Source organism: Eschrichtius robustus, chromosome 2, assembly GCF_028021215.1.
Source record: "Eschrichtius robustus isolate mEscRob2 chromosome 2, mEscRob2.pri, whole genome shotgun sequence".
In the NCBI taxonomy this organism is placed as follows: domain Eukaryota; kingdom Metazoa; phylum Chordata; class Mammalia; order Artiodactyla; family Eschrichtiidae; genus Eschrichtius; species Eschrichtius robustus.
The window spans coordinates 174,326,857-174,335,717 of NC_090825.1; the positions used below are offsets into that span (position 1 = coordinate 174,326,857).

Sequence of the window (8,861 nt, forward strand, 5' to 3'; positions counted from 1 at the left end):
TTGAGCTGTTTGCTCCCCCTGCGTTCTGGGTAATGTAGTTCTGAACGGGTCTGTCAGTTAAGAGTGGATGGAGGAATTCCCCTTTAGAGGCCGGATATCAGATCCATCACAATTGGTTGGATGGACTGTTTATCAGAGTACATCCGGGGACAATCTTTCTAGTGATTGGTGAGCGTGGAGGTGCGGTTAAGCGATATCAGCACTCCCATTCGGGGCCCGGGCTGTCCATTTGGTGTCGTACCGGGTGCGGGCTCGAGAGGAGACGATTACTGATTGGTTGAGCGGGCTGTAAAAAGCTGAAGGGTCGGCCCCCCACCTGCGGCGATTGGCGGGCTTGAGGGCGTCAGAGGCGGTGTCGGGGGAGGCGTTGGCTTCAGAGATGGCAGTGAGCGAGAGGAGGGGGCTCGCCCGCGGGAGCCCCGCGGAGTGGGGGCAGCGGCTACTTCTGCTGCTGCTGTTAGGCGGTTGCTCTGGGCGCATCCACCGGCTGACGCTGACGGTGAGTCCCGCCGTGCGGCGGTCTGGGGTGTGGGTCGCAGCGTTGGCCCGGAAAAGCCCCTGGCTTGGAGTGGTTTCGTCCGGATGGAGCGGTCCAGCGCCCCCCGCTCCCCGGCCCGGAGTGGTCTCGTCCGAGGATTCCCCCTCGGTCCTCCTGTTGGAGTTGCCTGGCCAGCCGCGCTGGAGTCTTGCCCCGCCCGCCGGGGTGGGGGGGGGGTTGGTTCATCTCCCGAGACAGCGGACTCTGAGTCCTCTAAATTCTTGGGATTGCTTTGGGGACGCTAGGGACCCTTGACGCCACCCAGGGAAGTCCCTGGGGGTTCTAGAATGGGGTCCTCTGGGTACTCATTGGGATCTTGGGGGCTCAGTTGGAATCTAAAAATTTTCCGGGAGGTGAGGGCCAGGCACCCCAAGATGCGTAACTCTGCTCTCCGGGTGATGCTCACACAGTGGGGAGACTTCCAGGTATCCCAGACTTCGGAATCCTGGACTCTCCGAACAGTGGCCAGAGGATCCGGAGCCACTCTGTCCCTGCCTGGGATGGGTCTAAGGTTATGGCCTCCAGAGTGGCCCTCTCAACCTCTCCCGTCACCCTTTGGACCTGTCCTAAATATAGAGATACCCAGAGGGGCCCGAAGCCCTTGGGGGAACCTCATGCTAGAGCCCTGGGGCTGGGCTGGTGGGAAGTCTGAGCTGCCTCTGCCTTCCTGGTCTCTGGCAGGGGGAGAAGCGAGCAGACATCCAGCTGAACAGCTTTGGCTTCTACACCAACGGCTCTCTGGAGGTGGACCTGACCCTCCTGCGGCTGGGCCTCCAGGAGACAGATGAGAAAGCCCCATTGGTGAGGGGCTTTGAGGAGTTTGCTGGAGGAGGGAGAGGTGCACAAGTTTCTGAGCTCCGCCCCCCACCCCCCACCCCCCAATTCTGGATTCACATCCTAGCTCTGCCTCTCACCCATGTGATCTTGGACAAGTCCCTTGATCTCTCTGAGCCTCTGTTTCCTCATCTGTAACTTGGGAGTAATAATTTCTTATGCAGTACGTGCTAGGCACTGAGCTGGGGGGAGGGGAGCCTACCAGTGAACAAGACAGCCCCAGTTTCTGCAGTCGAAATGAGAAGTTAGTGTTTATTGAACGCCCGCTGGGTACCAGGTACCATGCAAATCTATTTCCATGAGTCTGTTCTGTCATAGCCACCTCTCAGGGATGCTGTGAAAATATTACACCTGTAAACCCAATTTTACGGGTGTTTACACAGACTCAGAGGCATGTGGCTTACTCAGAGTCCAAGAGCCTGGATGTAGATCCAAGTGTGTTGGCTTCCAGAGCCCAAGGCAGGAAGCCATGAACATTCTATTTAATTTATTTTTTACATCAACATTTTAAATGGGGGGAAACAGGGTGGACTAGGTTGAGGACCAGCGAAGGTCTCCCTGAGGAAGTGACATCCCAGTCAAGGGGCAAGAATGGTTAGGAGTTAAAGGAAGAGGGTTGGGGGGCTGGGGGCAGATGGGAAAAGTCAGTGAAGTGAGTGAACACGGAATCTCACGTTTAGTAGGCTTTCAGGAAATTCGAGGTTACATTACTGTTGCCACTGATAGAGGTGGCTTGGAGGTCCCTGCTGGTGTCCCTCACATCATCTCTTTTTCTTGCCAGGTGGGGTTCAGTCTGACCCGGGTTCGATCTGGCAGTGTTCCTTCCTATTCAGTAAGTGGAGGGGGCAGAGGTGGAGGTGGGGAGGGGGGGAGTGAGGAGGGGCAGGGGTGGTGGAAGGGGAGGATGGTCTGTCAGCATCTGGAACCCAAAGGTCCCTGTCCTTTCCCAGAGGGGGGAGCAGGAAGAGACCCTCCCTTGCCCGGGTGGATGGGGAGGAAGGCAGAGTGAGGCTGGACCAGTGGGAGGGGGTAACCAAGGCTCCCTGCTGCCCACTCTCCAGAGCCGAGACCCTCACGACTGTCCTCTCCGGCAAAACAGTAGCAATCTCCTGGCTCTCTTCCTCATCAACACCAAGGATCTGCAGTGAGTTGGGGGGCTGGTGGCTCCCCTTAAGATCCATCATTGGGGTTTCCCTGGTTGTGCTACCCACATGAGCTGATCAGGTGGAATCAGAACCAGCCAGAAAGAACCTTGACTCCTTTGGAGAAAGTCACTAGCTTTTTTTTTTAATGGCTGCACCACGCAGCTTGTGGGATCTTAGTTCCCAGACCAGGGATTGAACCCAGGCCCTCGGCAGTGAAAGCACCGAATCATAACCACTGGACCACCAGGGAATTCCCACACTCGCTTTTTAATTTTGCCTTCAAGCCTTCTGATTATGGGAGGGAGAGAGAGGAGGGGTGCCCAGGGAGTATTAGGGTCTCAAGGCAGAAGACCCAACACAGAGGGGTGTTGTGAGTATTAATACCAGTCATTTGTGCTTGTAGGATGCACCCTGTGCTCCAGGCAGCGTCCTGGGATCTTTACAGGTGTTAACTCATTGACTGCTTAGACTGTTATTATCCCCATTCTAAAGATGAAAAAACTGAGGCTGAAAACTGGGATTTGAACCCAGGGTCCAAAGATACTCTGTTGCCTCTCTGTATATACAGCATTTTCTTTTTAAATAGCGTGTACTTCAGTAGAATGAGTGACTCAGTGTCACAGGAAGTGACAACTAATCCTCAGTGCAGGCAGCTCAGGGATGCAGCAGCCATCTCGATGGGTGGTGGCCAAATGCTACAACTTGGTGACCACTGATGGAGCCCGACGCTGAGCCCCAGGGGGCCCGAGGGGCCTTTGAGTCCCTTAGCAGAGCAGGTGTCCCTGACCCCAGCCTTCAGCCTCCCAGCCTCATCCCACAGGGTCCAGGTACGAAAGTATGGGGAACAGAAGAAGCTGTTCATCTCTCCCGGGCTCCTCCCCGAAGCGCCCTCCGAACCAGAGCTCCCGAAGTCAGAGCACAGGGTCACCCCCAAGGTGGATGGCGGTGAGTCAGGGTGGCCGCACGGAGGGGCGGGTGGGCGGGGCCGCTCCACGCGTCCCGCCCGTCATTCTGCTGTCTATCTCTAAAGTCACCTGCTTGCCCCTGGCAGGGACCACTGCTGCACCCGACAAGGCCAAGTTGACACCCACAGGGTCACAAGGAGACCAGCAGGTATGGGGAAGCCAGGGCAGGAGGGGGGAAACCCCGCCCCCGGGGGGGGGCCGGCTGATGCCCCATGGAGGTCCTCTGTCCCCTCAGGGCATCGGTGAGAAGGACCAGGACCTGGTGTTGGGCCTGGGCCATCTCAACAACTCCTACAATTTCAGTGTGAGTGTCTGGGGGTGCCCGCAGCCCCTCCCCTCCACAGCGCGGGGACCCCCCACGCTGAGGCCTCCTCTCCCCTCTGTCTGCCCCACCTCCCAGTTCCACGTGGTGATCGGCTCGAGGGCCGAGGAAGGCCAGTACAGCCTCAACTTCCACAACTGCTACAACTCGGTGCCGGGCCGGGAGCAGCCGTTCGACATCACGGTGAGCAGGGGTGACGAGGGTGGGCGGCAGGTTCGCGGAGCGCTCACTGCAGGCCAGTACTCCGTGCCCGTTTGGGAGACGGGAAGATTGAGGCTCAGAAGCAGGGAGTCGGCCAGCGAGAGACCGGGAGAGCCGGGGACTCAACGCTCAGGGCCCCGCAAGTCTGGAGCTAGTGCGCAATGCCCCTGCCCACCGCTGTCCCCTCCCCAGGTAATGATCCGGGAGAAGAACCCCGAAGGCTTCCTGTCGGCGGCGGAAATCCCCCTCTTCAAGCTGTACATGGTCATGTCTGCCTGCTTCCTGGCCTCTGGCATCTTCTGGGTGTCCATCCTCTGCAAGAACACGTAATGCCCTTGCCCCCGGGGGTTCCCCACCTCCCCTCATCACACCTTCCCACTCCTACCCCTGACCGATGCCCTCCCACTCTCTTCTGTCCCCGACCCCGCTGCCAGGTACAACGTCTTCAAGATTCACTGGCTCATGGCAGCCCTGGCTTTCACCAAGAGCGTCTCCCTCCTCTTCCACAGTGTGAGAGCCTTGGGCCGGGAGCAGGATGGGGTGGGCTGGGGTCTCAGGGGCCAGGAAAAAGCCCCTACAAGCCACTCCTCAGATCTCTGCAGACCCTGGGCTTGGGAGTTCCATTTGTCCATCCATGTGTCCATCCATTTCATCACTGTGGCCAGCTGTACATCCAGTCCTGTCCAGCTGTGACAGCCCACCTTTCAGTCTGACTGTCTGTGGGTCCAGCTGTGACTGTCCACCGGGCTGATTGTCTAACTGTCCGTCCACCCGACTATGACCTTCCCTCCGTTGTCGTGGCTGTGACTGTCCAGCCATCTGTCCGGCCACCGTTCTGGCCGTGACTGTCCGTTTTCTCAGTCCACTCACCATCCTGATCATGACCTGTTCGGTCCACTTCCGGGCCACCCATCCGACAGTGACTGTCCGTGTTCCCAAACCACCACCATCCACCCTCTCCATCCCCCGGTCCATCTGTCTGACTGTCCGTCCGTCCATCCACCTCCAGATCAACTACTACTTCATCAACAGCCAGGGCCACCCCATCGAAGGCCTCGCTGTCATGCACTACATCACGCATCTGTGAGTGCCCTTCTCTGCTGGGGGCAGGAGGCGGGCAGGGGAGGGCTGGGCCCCCCAGTCTCACCACACCCCCTGCCCCCCTCCGCCAGGCTGAAGGGCGCCCTCCTCTTCATCACCATCGCCTTGATCGGCTCCGGCTGGGCCTTCATCAAGTACATCCTGTCCGACAAGGAGAAGAAGGTCTTCGGGATCGTGATCTCGCTGCAGGTGCGTATGGAGGCCCCAGGGTGGGCAGGTGGACATGAGTGCAGGCTGGGCCCACCCATCCCACCCCCGCCCCGCAGGTCCTGGCCAACGTGGCCTACATTGTCATCGAGTCCCGCGAGGAGGGCGCCAGCGACTACGGCATCTGGAAGGAGATCCTCTTCCTGGTGGACCTCATCTGCTGCGGCGCCATCCTCTTCCCCGTGGTCTGGTGAGGACCCCCACCCGCCCCCCGCCCCTGCAGGCACGGGTGGAGGCAGTGCTGACTGCCCCCCATATCACCCACTCCTTCCCAGGTCCATCCGGCATCTCCAGGACACGTCTGGCACTGATGGGAAGGGTGAGGCTGTGCCCTCGGCCCTCGGCCTGCTCCTGCTCCCTCTTGCTGACCCCTGGATGCCCCTTCCATCCCCTCTGACTGCCTCTTCCTGCCTCTCCACCCCCTCACCATTCCTGGGACATCCCCCTCCACACTATGCCCCTGAGACACTCACCCAAATGTCCTCCTGTCCCCAGCCCTTCTCCACCCCGTCCCCTTCGTCCTGCCCCCAGCCTCCTTCCCTTGACCCCCACTCTCTGTGCCTCCCCCTCAGCGGCAGTGAACCTGGCCAAGCTCAAGCTGTTCCGGCATTACTATGTCATGGTAGGAGCCCTGTGCTCGGGAAGTTTGGGAGGGGGAACAACCAGCCCACTGGCACGCCCACCCTAACCCCTCCATCTGCAGTCCCTCGGAGCCCCGCCCCCCGCCCTCTGCCCATAATCCCCAGCCCCCCTCCCCAGGCATCCCCAGTGGTCCCTCGGCCCTGTGCCCACCCATGTCCCTGCAGGTCATCTGCTACATCTACTTCACAAGGATCATTGCCATCCTGCTGCGGGTGGCCGTGCCTTTCCAGTGGCAGTGGCTGTACCAGGTGAGCACTGAGGCCCCAGGTGGGGCGGAGCGTGGCCCAGACAGTGGAGGTGGAGGCGGGGGCGTGTGCCTGACCCTCCCACTCGGCCCCCAGCTCTTGGTGGAGGGCTCCACGCTCGCCTTCTTCGTGCTCACGGGCTACAAGTTCCAGCCCACAAGGGATAACCCGTACCTGCAGCTGCCCCTAGAGGATGAGGAGGATGTGCAGATGAAAGAAGTGTGAGCCCTGGGGCTGGGGTGGGTGGGGCTTGGGCAGCAAGGGGCCGGGTGGGCGGGGCTGTGAGTGCAGGTGGGCGGAGCCTGGGCGGGGCCAAGAGCCTCAGGGGTGGGCATGGTGGGCTGAGTGGGCGGGGCCTGGCTCCCCTCAGCTCACGGACTATCTCCTTACTGTCTGCCTGCAGAGTGACCGACTCTGGGTTCCGGGAAGGCCTGTCCAAAGTCAACAGATCGACCAGCAGGCGAGAGCTGTTGTGATCATGTCCCCACCTCGGACACTCCGTCATCCTTCATCCTCCTCTCTTCACACATTCCCTGCTCCGGCTTCTCCCAAAGAGCGTGTGGGGAGGAGGGGGCCGGTGCTCACACGGCACCCAGCTCCCTGGGACCTGAGTTCCTGGAGCCCGTTCAGAAGAAGACAGACAGCCCCCCTCCCTCACAAGTGTTGAGCGCCCTGTCCCCACTTGCAGCTGTACAATAATGACCGATCTGTTTTGCTACCCCAGTTTCTTGCCTTTCTGGGGGTTGAGAGCTAATGCAGAGGTTATGTTTGAAACTGAGAGATCCGTCGGGGGCACGGGGCAGGGAGAGGTTGCAGTATCCATTGCTTTGCATATTCAATAAATGTCAATTGAGCGACCACTCAGTTGCGTGCCGGGCCCTGTGCCGGGTCCTGAGGACAGGGCAGTGACCAGGACCCATCCAGTCCCGACACTCAAGGTGTCACCAGACGGTTCCATCACAGGGCCCTGACCCAGCCTGGGGAATCAGAGGTGAGCAGAGAGAGCGGGGAAAGACGCAGGCCCAGATGAGGGGACAGCATGTGCAAAGGCTGGAGGGGAGAAAAAAATGGTCATTGGATGACTCACAAGTGGCTCAGGCTGAGTGCTGTATGCCACACCCTATTCTAAGGCTTCCAGGGTCTTTAACTCTTGAAAAGCTTATGAGGCACAGAAAGGCTATGTAACTTGCCCAAGGTAACACAGCAAACAAGTTGTTAGAAGGCTCAGGACTCAAAAACACCAGCAGTCTGGTTCCAGAGCTGCCCATTCCCACTGCGTGCACTGCCCCTCTGCACCTAGACTCTCTGCCACCAAGCCTCTTGACCTTAACCCCATTTGCTGTGTGACTCTGTTAAGTGGTTTAACCTCTCTGTTTGTTTCCTTGCATGTAAAATGGGGACCTCATAGAGTTGAGTATCACACATGATAATGGGAGTCTGGCTCAGCACAGTGCCCTGCAACACAGCCTGACCTTTCATGGATTTCTCTGAACCTTGAGAAGTTCAGATTAGAGATGCACCTGTACACACACCTGCACACACACCTCTGGGCAGACCCCCATGATGTATTTCTTCCCCCGCCCCACTTCACTCTTTATCTAGAATGCTCTGAACCTATTTTGGAGCTCTGAAAAATACTCCTTGGTGGGCACCACAGGCATGGGCCAGCGGGAAGGAATCAGGCTGGGGTCAAGGCTTCCTGCAAGCGGAAATGTGTCTAACTAGGGCCCAGGTGAATATATAGCCCAGCCAGACAAAGAAGGAAGTGGGAAGGCATTGCAGACTGAGGAAATTATGCAGCAAGGCAATGCCCAGTATAGCTTGCAAGCTCCACTGCAGGTCTGGCTTGGCCAGTGGGAGGGCAAGGGCAGCTGGCAGAAGCCTAAAAGCAGGCAGACACACTTGGACTTGATGCTGGGGCCCACGGGAGCCAAGGAAGAGTTTAAAGCAGGGCGGGACATGGTAATCCAGGGATGGTGTTTTACACCACGTGAGTGCTGGGGTGGGCAGAGTCATGGCTCTCCCAAGTTGTCCCCGCCCTAATCCCCAGAGCCTGTGACTATGTTCCCTTACATGACAAGAGGCACTTGGCAGGTGTGATTCAATTAAGGATCTTAGAATGAGGGATGATTCTGGATTATTCGAGTGGGTGCGTTGTCATTACAAGGGTCCTTTTAAGAGGGAGGCGGGAGGGTCAGGATCAGAGACTGAGATGCTGTAAACAGGCTATCGTGATGCACTTTGAAGATGGAAGAAAGGGCCACTAGCCGAGGAATGCAGGCAGCCCCTAGAAGCTGGAAAAACCCAGGAACGGATTCTCCCCTAGAGCCTCCAGAAGGAACACAGCCCTACTGACACCTCAGTTTCAGACTTCTGCGCTGCAGAACTGCAGTATAATAAATGTATTGTTTTAAGCCACCAGGGTTGTGATTATCTGTTAGCAGCAGTCAGAAACTCATACAGTTTAGGAGCACAAACTCTGGAGCCCAGCTGCCGGGTTCAAATCTCAGTTCTTACCAGCTAGAGGATCTTGGGCAAGTGGCCAAAGCCCTCAGTTTCTTCATCTGTAAAACGGGGATAGTAATAGCACCTAAGGCATTTGGAATAAGTTAAATGCATAAAATCGTTAAGATGCTGTAGCTGAGATGTTCACAGTCATTA

At 58.0% G+C, this 8,861-nt stretch overlaps 1 protein-coding gene across 4 annotated transcripts; it reads left to right on the forward strand.

Moving 5' to 3' along the window:
* The first annotated feature begins 340 nt into the window (after positions 1-340).
* Positions 341-6,918, forward strand: GPR108 (G protein-coupled receptor 108). 4 transcript variants are annotated; one of them, XM_068537132.1, is made up of 18 exons: positions 341-499; positions 1,220-1,339; positions 2,154-2,204; positions 2,434-2,516; positions 3,338-3,462; positions 3,548-3,630; positions 3,718-3,786; positions 3,883-3,987; positions 4,198-4,331; positions 4,440-4,515; positions 5,015-5,088; positions 5,178-5,295; positions 5,373-5,503; positions 5,589-5,632; positions 5,886-5,935; positions 6,120-6,203; positions 6,297-6,421; positions 6,604-6,918. In XM_068537132.1, the coding sequence occupies exons 1-18, from the start codon at positions 380-382 to the stop codon at positions 6,674-6,676; spliced, it is 1,665 nt and encodes a 554-aa protein (XP_068393233.1). In that variant the 5' UTR covers positions 341-379; the 3' UTR covers positions 6,677-6,918. The 4 variants fall into 4 exon arrangements, with proteins under 4 accessions (XP_068393233.1, XP_068393236.1, XP_068393232.1 ...); XM_068537135.1 differs by having other exon boundaries at positions 342-499; positions 3,569-3,630; XM_068537131.1 differs by lacking the exon at positions 341-499 and adding an exon at positions 791-963.
* Positions 6,919-8,861: the final 1,943 nt, after the last annotated feature.

Bases quoted from the DNA above. Each gene is read 5' to 3' on its own strand.
- GPR108 (XM_068537131.1), top strand. From the start codon at position 826: ATGGGGTCCTCTGGGTACTCATTGGGATCTTGGGGGCTCAGTTGGAAT. The intron at 2,205-2,433 runs GTAAGTGGAGGG...CCCACTCTCCAG, and splicing joins GCAGTGTTCCTTCCTATTCA to AGCCGAGACCCTCACGACTG. The intron at 5,936-6,119 runs GTAGGAGCCCTG...ATGTCCCTGCAG, and splicing joins TCCGGCATTACTATGTCATG to GTCATCTGCTACATCTACTT.